The sequence below is a fragment of the Anomaloglossus baeobatrachus genome, chromosome 1 (assembly GCF_048569485.1).
Source record: "Anomaloglossus baeobatrachus isolate aAnoBae1 chromosome 1, aAnoBae1.hap1, whole genome shotgun sequence".
Taxonomy (NCBI): domain Eukaryota; kingdom Metazoa; phylum Chordata; class Amphibia; order Anura; family Aromobatidae; genus Anomaloglossus; species Anomaloglossus baeobatrachus.
The window spans coordinates 219,327,105-219,345,312 of NC_134353.1; the positions used below are offsets into that span (position 1 = coordinate 219,327,105).

General features: G+C 41.1%; 1 protein-coding gene across 1 annotated transcript in view; it reads left to right on the top strand.

Moving 5' to 3' along the window:
• FREM3 (FRAS1 related extracellular matrix 3) overlaps positions 1-15,643 on the top strand; it is a 146,600-nt gene extending 130,957 nt beyond the window's left edge. Inside the window, exons 18-24 of the mRNA XM_075335800.1 lie at positions 1,338-1,442; positions 1,581-1,708; positions 3,833-3,967; positions 4,070-4,196; positions 8,296-8,483; positions 13,939-14,085; positions 15,119-15,643. Of these exons, the coding sequence (XP_075191915.1) occupies positions 1,338-1,442; positions 1,581-1,708; positions 3,833-3,967; positions 4,070-4,196; positions 8,296-8,483; positions 13,939-14,085; positions 15,119-15,643 (1,355 nt within the window). The remainder of the gene's footprint in view (positions 1-1,337; positions 1,443-1,580; positions 1,709-3,832; positions 3,968-4,069; positions 4,197-8,295; positions 8,484-13,938; positions 14,086-15,118) is intronic.
• The last annotated feature ends 2,565 nt before the right edge of the window (positions 15,644-18,208 follow it).

Here is an 18,208-nt window from a genome sequence, read left to right on the forward strand (position 1 = left end):
CCACGGGCAGTAAAATTACGTCCTAAATGACAATGTTACTGCCCGGCAGCATGCCGCGATCGGCGCACATCTCAGCTGATTTTCACAGCTGAGATGTGTGCCTGCTAGGCACGAGCAGAATCGTTATCTGCTCGTGCCGATTAACCCCTTAAATGGCGCTGTCAATATGTGACAGCGCCATTATAAGCGCGATCGCGGTAAAGTGTTACTTACCGCCCGATACCGGAAGTCACGTGACGCGATCACGTGACTTCCGATAGTTGTCATGGTAGCACAGGGTCATGTGATGACTCCTGTACTACACCTGACTTGCTTTCACTTTCGCTGTGCCAGCGGCACAGCTAAAGAGAAAGAGAGCGTATCTGCTGTTTACAGCCTTGTAGCTGTGATCAGCAGATACTGCAGAGCGATCGGAATGCTGATCGCAATAGCCCCCTAGGGGGGTAGTAAAATAAAAAAAAAAAGTTAAAAAAAAAGTTTTAAAAAATTAAAAAAAAACAAAAAAGTTCAAATCACCCCCCATTCGCACCATTGAAAATTAAAGGGTTAAAAAAAAATATACACACTTTTGGTATCGCCGCGTTCAGAAACGCCCGATCTATCAAAATATAAAATCAATTAATCTGGTCAGTATACGGCGTAGCGTCAAAAAAATTCCAAACGCCAAAATGACGTTTTTTTGTCGCCACAACTTTTGCGCAAAATGCAATAAGAGGCGATCAAAACGTAGCATCTGCGCAAAAATGGTTCCATTAAAAACGTCAGCTCGAGACGCAAAAAATAAGCCGTCACTGAGCCATAGATCCCGAAAAATGAGAACGCTATGGGTCACGGAATATGGCGTAAAACGTGCGCCACTTTTTTTGGACAAAATTCCGATTTTTTTTTTAACCCCTTATATAAAAGTAAACCTATACATGTTTGGTGTCTACGAACCCGCACTGACCTGAGGCATCACACCCACACATCAGTTTTATCATATAGTGAACACAGTGAATAAAATATCTCAAAAACCATAGTGCTATCGCACTTTTTTTGCAATTTTTCTGCATTTGGAATTTTTTGCCGTTTTCCAGTACACTATATGGTAAAACTGATGGTTTCATTTAAAAGTGCAGCTCGTTCCGCAAAAAATGAGCCCTCACATGACCATATTGACTGAAAAATAAAAAAGTTACGTCTCTCAATAAAAGAATGGCGAAAAAAAAACGGAAAGCGAAAAATCGGCCGGTCGTGAAGGGGTTAAGCAAATATGAACATACTGTAGACTTTTACATCTATGATGATAACTATATGAAGCATTTGACATGTAAAGTAAAAAGTACTTTTTATTTCAGGATCTCTCTATCCAACCAGCATGCGCATTAATGAGGAAGGTCGTCTAGTGGTGAACTTTAAGACTGAAATTCGCTTCCGGGGGCAGTTAGTTATGTCTCATCCAGGTAAGGTCTAAATCTTCTTGTAAGGAATGCCTGATGAAAAGAAAGAGGAACCACTTTTTCTTAACATGTCAATAACTATTTACATTCGTGTTTATACAATTCTAATTTTATTTGTCACTGTTCCTTACCCCTCTTCAGGAACATCTCTAACACCTATGGTCATGTCTACTGACCATCCTGAGCTCACCTTTACCTTGAACCTTCTTCGCAGTGAGCCCAGCTTCCGGCAGCCTGTGCAGCAGTGGAATTTTGTTTCAGACTTTGCTGTAAGTACTGTGACAAAAAATACTAAGCCTACTGATCAAACTGGGAATCCGTCGTGTTGAAAATGGTATCTGAAGTGAAGGCGGGATGATATAGAGCAAGAGGAGATGATCAGATTGATAGATATTTTTGTGGGAAAAGATAGTTAACCTTGCATTTTATTCCTTGAAATTCCTGGTTTTCATATGAATATTCCAGTGGGTTGTCCTGCTCAGTGATTATTATTATTATTTATTATGATAGGGCCATGGTAGTAGTGTGCTGTTACAGATGTTGCATTGCGGACCAGGAGTTTCAAGTTACGGAGTCTGATGGAGTTGTGAAGGCTGCATTACAGTAGTTTTTTTATTTTCTTATTAAGGCTATGTTCACATGCAGAGTTTTCTCATAGGGGGCCATAGGCAGCACAGGGAACGTGTGCGATCCATAGGGGACCATAGGCAGCACAGGTGAACGTGTGCCATCATAAGGGGGCTATATTCAATATAAGGGGGCCATATCCAGATTAAGGGGGCTAATTTTAGGATGGGGGGCTATGAGGGACATATACCCTATATGATTTGTTAGAGGGACACTGGCATTATAAGATGGACCCTATTTAACATTAAAAAAAAAATCTCTTTTCCTTCACCAAATTTGTGGGTGTGTCTTCTAATCAGGTGCGTCTTATAAAGCGAAAAATACGGTAAGCGTTTTTTGGGGGGTGAATAACTGTAAAGTGCTGGGTTCAAATTTCCCCTCAAAACATAGTCTTTCACATTCCCTGAGTCAAATGAGGTGGCTGTGCAAATTTTTTTGATTGTAAATGCAATGGTGTGGATTTCTTTATACATGAAGACCTGAGTAGTCTCGAAAGCTTGCTATTATTACCATCTTTTCAGTTAGCCATTAAAAGGTATCAACCACTGAGGACTTCAGTTCTTTTAACCAATTTTTTATACATGAACACATACACACATGCACACACATGCACACACATGCACACACACTCAGCTTTATATATTCGATGTCACCGTAGTTTACCCAGATAATAACATGAAGCTCTCTCTCTCCAACCCAACTTTTTTAAATCCCACTAAAATAAAAATTATGTTACTGTGTTCTTTTTTTTACCTCAGAAAATTGACATTATCTGCTATAACCACCTTTGGTCCACAAATTACATAAAGGATACAAAATAATGGTTTTGAAATACAAAGCATAGAGGCAAGCATTCAGGGTCAGGCTTAGGTGTGACCTGTGTAATATTATATTACACTGCAGGAGATGGAACAACGTTGATACCACTAGATCACTTTATGTATGGAGCAGTGATTAGGACACTGTGGCTCCATTTCAGCATTGTAGGATGGTATTTACTCCATTTACCCTATGGTGGTTATTTGGCACTGTATAGCCTTCTTATTTATCTAAAGGGCGCTTTACACGCTACAATAAATCTTACAATGTGTCGGCGGGGTCACGTCGTAAGTGACGCACATCCGGCATCGTAAGTATGATTGTAGCGTGTAAAACCTCCGTGCAATTGCGATTGAACGAAAATCCGTTCATCGCATGCACGTCGTTCATTTCTCAAAGATTGAACATGCGGTTGTGCAATGTTCCCGAGGCAGCACACATCACAGTGTGTGACACCCCGGGAACATTGAACGACAGCTTACCTGCGTCCGCGGCTCCCGCCGACAATGCGGAAGGAAGGAGGTGGGCGGGATGTTTACGTCCCGCTCATCTCCGCCCCTCTGCTTCTATTGGCCGGCTGCCACGTGACGTCGCTGTGACGCCGAACGTCCCTCCCACTTCAGGAAGTGGATGTTCGCCGCCCACAGCGAGGTCGTATGGACGGGTAAGTACGTGTGACAGCTTTTAATCGATTGTGCGGCACGGTCAAAAAATTTAACATGCCGCACATACGATGGGGGCGGATCACATCGCATACGATATTGTATGCAAAATTGAAAGGTGTAAAGCAGGCTTGACTGTATGGTATTTGGCCAATATGTGGCACTGTATTTGGGCAACATATATTGTAGCATGCATATCGTTAGAAGTTGTTTGGCAGGGTGATATCTATACCTTATTTTTCATGTTTTATATTTTTAAATTTTGGTCTCTAACCCATTTTTTAGGTACGTGACTACTCGGGAACATACACTGTTAAGCTTATTCCCTGTAGTGCATCTCCCAACCAAGAATATACTGTACCTGCTATTTGCAGCCCTCGGGAGCCTATCACATTTGACATCGATATCAGGTTTCAGCAGGTAAGAGTCAGTGCTCAGCCTAAATAGTATAGAAAGGCTTGCGTGCATGGGATTGTTTAGAGATGGAAACACACTTATACATCAAATACTGGTATATTGCAGGTCAGTGATCCGGTATCAACAGAGTTCAGTCTGAATACTCTAATGTTTTTACTGTCGAAGAAAGAACTGTGGCTATCAGATGGCTCAATGGGATTTGGTGAAGGAACAGATGTTGCATTTTCTGAAGGTGAGAAGACAGTACCAGTCTATACATCACTTAGGCCTGCAACACACATCCGTGCCTCCGGTACGTGTTTGTTACGTTTTTGCACGTACCGGAGACACGGAGACCAATATTACTCTATGGTAGATGGCACACACACGTAAAATCACACGGAACGTGTGTCCGTGTCGTAAGTACGTGTGTGCGGTTTTCTACACGGACATGTCCGTTTTTGGCTGGCAGCACGCAGGCACGGACCCGCTATAGTCTATGGGTCCGTGCCTGCACGGACCGCACATGGAGTATGTCCGTGTTCAGCACGTATCGTCCGTGTGCGTTTTTAAACAAGCGATCTATTTTTTTTTTTCTTTTTTATTAAAGTCAGTCTACTTACCTTTTTTTCTGCTGTTCTCAGTCATACTTACATTGGCGCTTGGTCTTTTTCTTCCCCCGGCTCATACTTACCAATCCCCGATCACCAGCGCGGCAAGGAACAGCTGTGCCGAAAATACGCGGCTTCAATTCATTTGAAAATGCCGGCCGCTCATTAATCAATCTACTATTCCCTTCTTCCCCCGCCCACAGGTGCCTATGATTGGTTGCAGTGAGACACGCCCACACGCTGAGTGACAGCTGTCTCACTTAACCCAATCACAGCAGCCGGTGGGCGGGTCTATACTGTGCAGTGAAATAAATAATTAATTAAAAAAAACGGCATGCGGTCCCCCCAATTTTTATTCCAGCCAAGATAAAGCCATACGGCTGAAGGCTGGTATTCTCGGGATGGGGAGCCCCACGTTATGGGGAGCCCCCCAGCCTAACAATATCAGCCAGCAGCCGCCCAGAATTGCCGCATACAATAGATGCGACAGTTCTGGGACTCTACTCGGCTCTTCCCGATTTGCCCTGGTGCGTTGGCAATTGGGGTAATAAGGAGTTATTGGCAGCCCATAGCTGCCAATAAGTCCAAGATTAATCATTGCAGGCATCTATGAGACACCCCCAATGATTAACCGTCAAGTTAAAGTAAATAAACACACATTGTGAAAAAATCCTTTATTTGAAATAATAAACAATAACAAATACCCTCGTTCACCAATTTATTATGCCTCAAATACCCATCCATGTCTGGCGTAATCCACGGAGGCCCCGCGTCGCTTCCAGCTCAGCTACATGAAGGTGACAGGAGCTGCAGAAGAACACCGCCGCTCCTGTCACCTCCATGCAGCAACTGAGGTGAGTAGCGCGATCAGCTGAGCTGTCACTCAGGTTACTCGCGGCCACCAGTGGATCCTCTACCTGTGACAGCAAGTCGCCCGAGTGACAGCGATGAAGTCACAGGTGAGTTGCAGTCTCGGGGGGAGGATCCAGCTAGCCGCGGGTAACATGAGTGACAGCAGCACTAATCGCGCTGCTCAATTCAGTCACTCAGGGGATTAGCGGTCACCGGTGAGTCCTTCACGGGTGACCGCTAATCAGTACGCGACACAGACAGAGCCGCGGTATGACAATGAAGTCGGGTGAAGTTCCCCCGAGTTCATTCTCATCGCGCAACTCTGTCTGCTGTCAGCCGACATGTATCAACGACATTTTACATCACACACATGGACATTCCACACGGACATTCCACGTACACATACACGGACATTTTACATGCACACACGGACATTTTACACGCACACACGGATAGCATATGCCATCACACGGATGACAAACGTACCGGAGAAACACCCATAAAAACGGAACACGGACCCGAAAAACGGACCGTGTCACATGTACGTTTTTTATGCGGAAGTGTGTTTTAGGCCTTAAAGAGGATAGGTCACCAGGTCAAAAGTCACCAGTTTTTGCTGTTATTTTATTCATGCTGCTCTCCTAAATATTACATTGTTTTATTTTCTGAAATCTTTCTACATTTTAAACCATAACTTACGAGCAGCTTCCACTTGCGGAATGAATTCCTATTAACCCCTTTATAGTTTTTGAACCCTGAAACTATTAAATAACAAAAGACTGACTGTTCACAGCAATGTTGTTTCTATAATGCTGTGCCTTATGTTCACTTTTTGCAGCAATTTTACAGTGCTTTTCTAGTCAGGTTGTAAGCAGAATCTGCCTGAAAAAGACGTTCCATGCACTTATTTTTTCCTATCATTTAAATCTGCATGGTTACTGTGTGTAATAATGGTGTTTATTGTAGATATCCTGCAATGTATGTAACTTTAATGCAATGTTCCCTTTTTACAAAACTTTCATAGGTGTCAGAAACAATGCTTCTTGATAAATATGGCGTTCATCTTGCAAGCTATTAATTTAAATACAACAGTACCAAAGCTACTGACATTGTATGCCTCACCGTGTATTATTTGATCTCTAAATGTTGATTTTAGTGATAGTAGCTCAGGGGAAAAAATATATTCTGTACATACGAGAGAATCTGACATGTCTCACATACACAAGTGCCTTTAAGGAATTAAAACAAAGAAGGTCCACTGTCGCCCTCTCTCCCTCTCCTAATATATTCAAAAGAACAGCATACGTATGAGGGTACGGTTCCACTTGTGCATAGCTTCCGATGCGAGAGCATCAGAAGCGATATCCTAATGACCCTCCACTGTGAGTGTGAGCCGAGGGTCATGCGACTGTGATCTTATCTTGCAATTGCATCACAGCTGCGGAGAAGAGGGAGGGAGCACTTTCTACCCATCTCCTCTGCTGCCTGTCCCTGTGTATATCTCACTGCACTCGGATTACATGTGAGTGCAGTGCGATGTTTGACTTGTGTGGGGGTGCGTAAGCTGAGACTAGCTGCCAAATGCAGCATGCTGAGATTCATCCTGCATGCCACTATGGCATGAGAAATCAATCGCAGATGGACACTGCCCTATAGTTTTGCACTAGAGTGAGAGCAATCTGATGTTTTATCAGATTGCATTCGCCCGTGCAAAACACAAGTGGATCCGTACCCTTAGGGCCTGTACGCACTAGAAAATGGAATTTTCTTAAGAAAATTATGCACCCTTTGAAAGATTACTGCACCTGCGGTAAAAAAAAACACAGCAAGCCGCACCCGAAAACCGCATGCGGTTTTACCACGGTTTGACGCGAATTTTCTGCAGGTTGTTTGCCATTATCTATGGCAAAAAACGCAGGTACCTGCGGAAAAGAAGTGACATGCACATTCTTTTTGCTGCAGCAATTCTGCAGCAAAACCTGTAGGAGAAAAAAAACGCAGTGTGCGCACAGTATTTTTTTTCGATAGGTTTTGCTGGGGAATGACTGCAGAAAGGTTCTGAACATTTTCTGAAGCAATTCATGCAGAAAAACCGCGGCAAAAACCACAGCGTGCGCACAAGGCCTTAATGTGGATTCAGCTTATTGTGTCTGTATTCAAGCGAAGGCCACAAACTTAAGGGTATGTGCGCACGTTGCTTTTTACCTGCTTTTTACCTGCTTTTTTGCTGCTTTTTCTTCTGCGCTGTTTAATGCCAAAATGGATGTGTTCTTCTATTCAAGCAAAGTCTATGGGAATTTGGGTTTCTTGTTCACACTATGTTGTTCAAAATGCTGCCTTTTTGAGGCAGAACTTTGGTCAAAAACTCAGCTTTTCAAAGAAGCAACATGTTAATTGTTTTTGCCATTTGGGTTTTGCACTGCAAAGCTGAGTTTTTGACCAAAGTTCTGCCACAAAAAGGCAGCATTTTGAACAACATAGTGTGAACAAGAAACCCAAATTCCCATAGACTTTGCTTGAATAGAAGAACACATCCATTTTGGCATTAAACAGCGCAGAACAAAAAGCAGCAAAAAAGCAGGTAAAAAGCAACGTGCGCACATACCCTAAGATGTAACTGATTGTTTCAAGATCCAACTGAAAATGCTGCTGACTACCTGTGAGGACAATTATGTTTCTTGTTAAACATCCATTTCTTGGTTCGGAGATCCTTTAATCATGTCTTGTATTGTGAGTACCACATGGTGTAATAGATAAGAATGGTGTTGTCTCTGGAAACAAAGTAGACCCATTTAATTATTTTATCTAATTTTTATTGGGTTTATTATTAATACATTTAAGCATTTCATCTGTTAATAGGAATTTTGGATTTTTCTTCTTTCATTGAAGGGTCCACAATATATGGACGTGTCATGGTGGATCCTGTACAAAATCTTGGAGACTCATTCTTCTGTAGCATTGAGAAAGTATTTTTGTGTACTGGAGCTGATGGTTATGTGCCTAAATACAATCCAGACAACAAGGAGTATGGATGCCTTGCGGATTCTCCTACCTTACTGTATAGGTTTAAGATACTGGTATGTTGGATGATATCTAAATTAATTCACTCACCTATTGAAGTTATTGCAATGTAATAACATGCAATCAGTCAAATTACATGTTACTATGTCAATAGGATCACTTTGTGTAACTGACTAAAGGCTCATTCACATTTGAGCTATCCATGTTTTTCAGTGATAATGCTAATACTCAATATAATCTATCAATAGAGGGTGGATTCCGGCACAAAAACATCCATTCAGGGCAATCCTAATCATCTTGAAGGTCATGCTCTCAAAAAAGTTTTTACTAACAACAGAGGTGGAGATAGAATTTGTTTACTTCATTATCAGGAAGCTTTCTTTATTTATCAAAGGAATACAACTTTCCCCTCAGGACTAAATAAAAGGACGGATTTATTGTATTTTTATTAATGTACTAGTCTCTCCTACATTTTTTCTTGAAATAATTCATGTGATTGTGTGGGTTTTTTTGGTTTTTTTTCTCGTTTGCATAATTTGTTCAAAAAGTCGTCATTTCCCTTGACTATGTGTATATAAATGCTATCAGTTGTATCCCATGATGATCATGACTAAGGACGACCGAGTCTGAAAAGCATTGATCGGAGGAATGTATTTTATGCTGTTTTTATTTTTCCAATAAATGTGAAGTTTTATATTATACTTCTGAAACGGACGTTTTTGTGCCAGGATCCACCCTCTATTGATTGCCTTCAGCCTCCTTCTTCCAGTGAGCACTGTCCGGATTCTCCTCTAAGAATTTCCCCTGTTTTGGTGAGCTGAATTACACTGTTTTCTCAATATAGTCTATAGCAGACCTAGGCAAAGTGGAGACCACTGGCTGTTCCAATCCAAACATAAAAGTTGAAGGCCTGAAAATAGTAGGCCATGCAGTGCCATTCCCCACAGCCCAGCCTGTGTCCCAATGTCATCCTCAGGATGCAGATAGCGGCGAATATATTGGTGGATGATGGAGCCGCCAGATCCTTCTTCCACCAATCAGCAAGTGCAACTGAGGCAGCAGACACGATAATGTTACTACATTACTTCAACTGTGAGGAGTCAGTGCAGCGAAGACTGAAGCAGAGCACTGTGGAATGGGAGTCGGATGATTATGTGTTTTTTTATTTTATTTAAAGCTGGTGAAATAAGTATTGAACACATCACCATTTTTTTAAGTAAATACTAAATAAAGGTGCTTTTGACATGATATTCTTACCAGACGTTGGTAACAACCCATTCAATCCACAAAGGAAAAGAAAGCAAACCAATTATGTCCATAAATTCAGTTATATGTATTAATGAGAAATCACACAGTGAAAACTTATTGAACATATGATGAAAAAGAGGTGCAAAAAGCCATGAAAAGTCATGTCACCAACTGAAATATATCTGTAATTAGAAAGCAATTCTACCACTTATTGAAAACTAATAGCTACTATATGTCAACTGATGGCATATAAAAAGGTGTCTCGTTACCAGGGTGCCACACAAGAAACATCTAATGATTGGTAAATAAGTGAGCTGTTGCAAGACCTGTTTAACCTTATTGCTGCAAAACATACTGATGGCATTGCTTACAGAATTTCTAAACTACTGAAGTTTGGATTGGGCACTGTTGGGGCCATAATCTTGAAATTGAAAGAACCATCATTTCACTATAAATCAGCCACGTCCAGGTGCTGCTTGCAAAATTTTAGACAGAAGAGAGAAAATAATTATCAGAAGAGTTGTCCAAGAGCCAAGTGTCACCAGTGGAGAGCTACAGAGACTTGGAATCAGAAGAGTATAATTGTTTCAAAGAACCAATAAGTAATGTACTCACCCTCCATAGCCTGTATGCACAGTCACCACACAAGACTCCATTGCTAAACAAAAAGCAAGGTCAAGTACATTTAAAATTTGCTCAACAACATTTAAAGAAAACTGGGAAATACTGGGAGAATAAAGCCTGGTGAGTAGAGATGAGTGAACCCGACGTTTGGTGTTCGTACGAAACACACACTTTACAAAAAAAAAACAGAGTTCAGATTCGGAGTTCGAGTGCTTTACGTATAAACTCCACTCGCACGAGCATCGCTGTGCTCGGGTACGCAGTGTGAGTCACATGCAATGTTTGAACGGCTCACATTGGGGGTAACAACAGGGTGATTGTATGTAGTCTATACCCGCAAAAAATTTTGGAAAAACCCCGCACAAACCACCCCTCAGAAGTGTTCTGTTTATGCCTGGCTGTATGTGGACAGAGACCCGAATTGCCCAATTAGTGACTACAACTGGGGTTCAGGTCAAGTCCAGGTCCCAAACCAAACTTTACCAAAAGTCCAGATGAACTCGCCAAACCGAACTTCCACAAGTCCGCTCATCTCTAAAGGTGAGATGAGACCAAAATTGAACTCTTCGAATGCCATAATACACACCATGTTTGGAGGCCTTTAACACTATAAAAACAGTGAAGTTTGGATCATCATGGTGTAGGACTATTTCTCAACATATTGCATTGGCAAACTTCATATAATTGAAAGAAGCATGAATGGACAAATGTACTGAGACATACATAAAAATCTGCTGCCATCTACGAGGATGATGAAGATGAAATGAGGCTGGACATTTCTATAAGACAATGATCCCAAACACACAGCTAAGGAAATTCTCCATAAAATAAAGCTGCCAGAATGAATAGAAAATGTATGGAAGGATCTAATGCTCAGAGTTCATAGAAGGAGCCTACAGAACCTTTAGGATTTGACGAGTATTTGTGTGGAAGGATGGTACAAAAATCACACCTGAGCAATGCATGCAACTAGTTTCTCCATACCGGAGGCGTCTTGAAGCTGTTATCACTATGACCCAAAAACATTTCAAATAAGGAGGAAAATACAGAAAAAGTGCAGAAAAAATTCAATAACCAGAGAAGATTGTTATTGCTTAGTTTCCTATGGACAGGCGTAAAAAAGCCACTTTTCATATACTGCAGCTTACATCAAGATGATAAAGTTCTGGCTGATACGACTATGAATAAATGAATGAATGAATGAATGAACAAAAAATGAATCTGTAAGTCCCAACTAGAGATGAGCATAACACACAGATGATGTTGCTCCAGTCCTTACTAAACAAAATTTTTGCTGAACCACCACAAGGTAAGAAATTCACGGCCTGTCATTCAACCACCAGGTACAACTGACCTCTGGACCAGAGTCCTATGAATTAATCTGCCCCAACTGTCCTGGATACAGGGGACAGTGACGGATTTCGGTATATGTCCTGGATACTCGGGCGCCTGCTGAATGTCCCTAACTGCCACTGCTGTTCTGAAATCTCGTCATGCCAGGGTAGAAAGAAATGGCAAATGGGGGTGGCTGGAGTGTGCCTATGGGTGTGGTAAAAATTTGCCATGGCGCTAATTTATCCCTCTTTCTGTTCTTCAAAAGTATGGTTATGTGAGGGCTCATACTGTATATAGGGGGACTGTATGGGGGGGTAATAGATAATATATTAATATTGAGGAGAATTCATTTCAGCCTATTGGTTCAGCCCTCCACACCAGTTATGGGAAAATTAATTGCTTACCCCAGGTCTATAGGACTATTCTCATGTTCGACTATTTTTTCAGATCAAGTAGTCTACACAAAACCACGGAGACATCTGCAATATTCATCTGTGTGTCAAAGCAAAATCAGCATTGCATGGGACAATGAAAATATTGAACAGCTTTCCAATGCCATGCGAGTGCTGTCCAGTTTTCATAAATTGCTAGATTGGAAAGGTAGCATAACTTTTCATTATTTCCAATCCTTTAATTAACCCCTTCACGACCAGTGACGTACTGTACATCATTGATCATGTCACAGTAAGTAGTTTGGGGTCATGTGACGATCCCTGACACGACCATGACATAGTTCCTGTAAGAGGCAACAGAGAGGGGACTCTTAAAGGAACAGTGCATTTTTGCTGATCAGAGATGTGCAGCGCTGATCAACAGAAATGCACAAGTGATCAGACAGTGGATTTATAAAGTCCCCTAGAAGAACTATTAAAATAAATTAAAAAAAATTAAAAAAGTTTTAAAACATATAAAAAAAACCCCATAAAAGTTAAAATCACCTCCAGTTCGCCCCCATTGAAAATTAAACAATAAAAAAATAAAAAATACACACGTATTTGGTATCGGTGTGTTCAGAAACACAAAATCAAAATATAAAATCAATTAATCTGATCGGTAAACAGCATAGCGGGAAAAAATTCTTGACAAAATATTTATTTTTTTTGGTCTCAGCAACATCGCATTACAATGCAATAACAGGAGATTATAACATCGCATCTGCTCAAAAATGGTTTAATTAAAAAGGTCAGTTAGCGCTCTCATGTGGCCAGATTGATGGAAAAATAAAAAAGTTCTGGATCTTGGAAGAAGGGGAGCAAAAAAACGAATAACAGAAATCCCCTGGGGTGAAGGGGTTAAAAACTGTTGAAAGTCTGACCCAGGGGTCGGGAACCTTTTTGACTGAGAGAGCCATGAACGCCACATATTTTAAAATGTAATTCCATGAGAGCCATACTCACTGGGGAAAAGCGGCGGTGGTGGACTGGCTCAGAAGGTCCCAGGAAGCAGGGTAGGCGATGCTGCAGGCACGGAGGAGGGGGTGTCGTGACTCTAGAAGCTCAGTGTGCGGAGGGTCGGTAATACTGCTATGGGCTTGTGGGGTGTCACGGCGGCAGGCGCAATTGATCTGCCGGTGGGCTGCTTTGAATCTTTCATAGTTGATGAGATCGGCGTGTGTGCAGATCAATGCGATGGACTTCAAGAAATTGGCCTCCACGGCCATTTTCTTGAAGTCGATCTCGTCAACTACGGGAGATTGAAAGCATCCTGCAGTCCGACGGCTACTGTGGGCTCTCCACCGTGACACCCCACGAACCCGCAACATTGCTGCCCCTGCACCACCACTGCCGCCCCGATAAGCCATATGCGGTTTGTAAGACGCACCCCCATTTTTCGCCCAGTTTTTGGGTAAGAAAAGTGTGTCTTACAAACTGGAAAATATGGTATTTTTATTTATTAAAGTTTTTCTCTGAGACAGATGCAGCCATCAAAAGAGCCACATCTGGCTCGCAAGCCATAGGTTCACGACCCCTGCTCTGACCAAACTCGGATGAAACTCAGATTAAAATCTGATGAAACTTTGAACAAAAACAATGATGAAACTAGAATAGTTTTTCATAGGTGAAAAAAATAACCTTCTGAATGAGCCCTAACAGTTGCATAAAATAAACGGTGTAAGTTTTAGTGAAGAAATGATCATGTACGTTAGAATTATAGTTACCGCCGAGTGATTTCACCTTGCCCAATAATAAATAAAATAAATAAATTATTTTCTGAAAAAGCAATTATTATAAAACAAGGATTATAAGTCAATGATTTAAAGATAATTTTGTAAGAATTATTTCTACTTTATTTCTTCTATAATAGGATAAGGCTCAGCCAGAAACCCAAGAGAAAATATTTGGAGATGTTCCATTTGATGCTAAATTGGCAGCTGACAGTCCAGAAGCTCTGCCCCTTGTGAAACAGCCAGGATCGGATGGATTTAGTCTCTCATCAGATGCCCTTTTCCAGGTGAATTTCAGGTTATAATTGTGTTATTATAATACAAAGTATTTCTTACTACACTAATTTGTTAGTACATAAATGCAACCCTGGCTTCCTCTTCTGGCTGCGTGGGGCGTCAGGTGACTGCTGTAGCAAATCAGTGGCCAACGAAACTGGCTGATTAGATCAACTGATGCCCTCTGCTGTTGACCATAGCAGGAGACAACAGGAGAAATATGGATAAGTGGCGAGTTAAGTAAATTAGGTCTTTTATCTGAGCATCAACATAAGCCAGGTAGTGGACTGTACCTTTAAAGAGGACCAACCACCAGGATTTTGCAATATGAACTAAATGCAGTACCATACAGGCACTAAAATGCTGAATTCAGGCATACCTGTTGTAGAAAGATCCGATATCTGTTGCAGAAATATCTTTCATCAAAGTTGCACAAATGCATTGCACTTTGATTGACAGGTGCAACAGGTGCGGGCCTTTGTGGGTTCGCTCCTCACTGTAAAGTCCTCCTCCGGCGTAATCCTGGCTTGCCGCCATTGCTGTTGTTGGCGGCATGTGCGCATTGACACAGTACTTATGTCTTCATTAAAATGGCGCCGGCGTCAGCAAATGCACGAACCTCCACTGGAGGAGGACTTTACAGCGAAGACCCGAGCGACAAAGGCCTGCCTCCGTTGCACCCATCAATGAAAGTGCGATGCATTTCCACAACTTTGATTCAAGATACTTCTGTAACCAAGCACTGAATATTTCTACAACAGGTATGCCTGGATTCAGCATCCTAGTGCCTGTATGGCACTGCCTTTAGTTCATATTGCAAAATCCTGGTGGTTGATCCTCTTTAAAGTCTATCATAGTTCATTTTTCATACAGTTCATGTTCATTTCTATGATCACTGTTTTTCTCACATATCTCCATTTTATACTCTCCAGAAACACAACCATATTTGTTCTAGCAGGATGATTAGTACTTATGTAAAATTAAAAACATCGAAAAAAAAATGTTTTCAAGAAATAAAATTTGTTTTTTATTTCTTTTACCTAGGTGGCCGCTGGACGTGAATGGTTCATTCATACAATCTATACAGTGCGATCCAGAGAAAATGCCAACAGAGGCATTGGAAAGCGTAGTGTGGATTACCAACACACGCTGAGTAGCACAGCTATTGGAAATGATCAGTCGCTTCTGAAGAGAAGCCGAAGAGCAAACAAAGAGGATATAACACTTACTCAAGACATTGGAGCGGATAAGAACAGAGGAACCAACATCCAGCACATTACTCTAAGAGCTTCAAAAAGAGAGTCTGGCAAGGATACATTACCAGGCAGTGGACTATATGACAAACCAGTATTAGAAATTACTGGACAGGATACAAAGAACAGTTTGGTGCCAGTCATCGGAGGGGTGGCTGCTCTGTTGCTCCTGGTTTGCACTACAGTTATCGTTGTTGTGCTTCTAAAACGTAGAGAACACTCTCATTCGAAGAAAGAGACTTCCTCCAATAGTCATTGCAATAGCCGTGAAACTGTAACCACTGGACACAGCAGCAGTGACAGCTCCGAGGTATAGAAGATCAGATATGACGTTTACATACCTCTGATTTTTTGTGCATTTACACTTTGGTACTATAAATCTGTCTAAAATATCTGCCGTTTCCAGCAAATGTCTCCCAGAAATCTGAAACAAACTACTCATTTGCTATTTGGTAGCATAATAACTTTACATATGCTGGAGAGCGTTCGCAAATCTTCTCAGCTCCTATTATCCATTAGTTTAACTGAAAGGAATTTGCTGGGCATCTTGAGTTTGACAAACAGATTTAATAATCTCTAATATTATCTATCACTTGTTATAGCAGCTCTTTGGACATCCCCTTTCCACTCATTAGCCAGACAAAGGAATCTCTCAAGTATTTCTACCTGTGGAAGAGTAATCATATTGTATATTATAGCTGTTCAGTGGTTTATATTGTCATAATAGCTGATTGATTAGACAATCAAAAATGTCCGTTTTCAAGTGACAACCTTTTTCCGGAGTTTTTGGAGATTTTTATTTCCCAATGAGCTTCCTGAAGTGGTTCTGAACAGCTTTTGAAGAGTTTTTTTTTTGCCTCTTGATTGGACAGATCCCAGTTTGGACATTATTCTATCAGGACTCGCTTTGAAGAGGGGGTATGCACTTTTTTCGTTCCACCAGGCATTTTTCAAAACCTGAAGAGGGAAAAAAAATTCTCAAAACACTCTACATAGGACAACAAAGTGGTTCTATAATACAATAAGATAGGAAAGATTCTACAAACCATTTTCAGGTGTTTTTTGAAGCAGATCTGATCAGGTGAAAAAGTCTCCTGAGAAAACTGCTTATGCACAAACCCTTAAAGTGTATGCTGCTGATTTTATGATAGTTTAACAATTTTAATGCTGACACAGCCATACACTTGATAGTCGATATTGCCTTTCATAGTCACTCAACCTGACCATGCATATGTTGGGACAGAGGTTGACTAATGAATGATCTTTCTATGTATATTCTTTCAACTGTAGTTTGTCTGCGAACAAATTATCTTTCTTTGAACTAAACATCTTTTGGACGACTTTTCTGTGAAAAAAAATCAAGCATGGCTGACTTGATTTCAAACTATGACATTCTGTGATCAGTTGGCCAAATCATTCATTCGCTCTTACCGGAAGAATATTTATTTTGGTTTAATATAATGTGTTTGGGGGCGTTTAGGGGTCCCAATAGTAGAACGGTTTTGCATTCAACTGTCTCCACATGGATTGTTCACACAATAGGAATTGTTTAAAGCAGTTTTTCTCAACTCCAGTCGTCAAGAAAAACTAACAGATCATGTTTCCAGGATTTCCTTAGTATTAAACAGGTGATTGAATTATGACCTGTGTAAGGGCTCGCTCACACCACCATAGTTTCGAGCTCAGTGCGATCCGACAACACATCAGATCTCACTCACACCAGAAATTTATCCTGCTATATTTGGTCAAACAACTCACCTTAAGGCTATCTGCACACGCTGCGGTTTTTTTACGCTGCGTTTTTATGCGTTTTTGGCTGCTAAAAATGCACAAAAGCGCACCCGCAGCAAAAAAACGTGGCAAAAAATGCATGCGTTTTTACCGCGATTTGGTGCGTTTTTGGCTGCAGTTTTGATCTCTGCGTTTTTTTGCGTTTTTCCAATGCATTGCATGGGGGGAAAACGCAGAAAAACGCAGGAAATAATTGACATGTCCATTTTTTTTTTTAAGCTCAAAAACGCAGCTTAAAAAAAAAGTTGTGTGCGGACAGCAAAAATGAAAACTCATAGACTTTGCTGGGGAAGCAAAGTCATGCAGTTTTGAGGCCAAAAACGAACCCGAAAAACGTGCAAAAGCGCCACAAAAAACGCACTGTGTGAACTTACCCTTAATGGGAAGGTTGAAATGTTTTCTCTTTCTTGAGATGTGTCATGTTAGGTGGTATTGATGATGTTTCTACTCACAACTGATTTTCTAGATTTGTATCAGTCTGGAGCACAGTTAACTCTTTGCAATGAATGTTGAAAAGAACGGCTCGCAGCAGTAAGCTCTGAACACAGTTGTATGTTGCATGTCTCCTCACAGTACAGAATTCATCCGTGCTGATGTAACACTTATAAAACTCATGCAGTGAGAGATCATCAGTATACACATCACACTGGAGACATCGAGACTGCTGTATATAAATCACATAGAAGACACTGAGATTGCTGCATATGCATTACATAGGAGCCATCAAGACTTTTCATATAGATGACACTAAGACTGCTATATACATCACTTAGGAGACACAGAGTACTGTATACATCACATAGGAGAAATTGAGATTGCTGTATGCATGACATTGAAAACATCGAAACTGCTGTATATACATCACAAAGGATACACTAACACTGCTGTGTATACATCACATAGGAGACACTGAGACTGCTCTATACAGTTCACATAGGAGTTGCTGAGACTGCTGTATATACATCAGATAGTAAACATTGAGGCTGCTGTACTGTATGTACAACACATAGGAAAGATTGAGGCTGCAGTATGTACATCATATAGCTGACACCCAGACTGCTGTATACATCAAATAGGAGACACAGAGTAC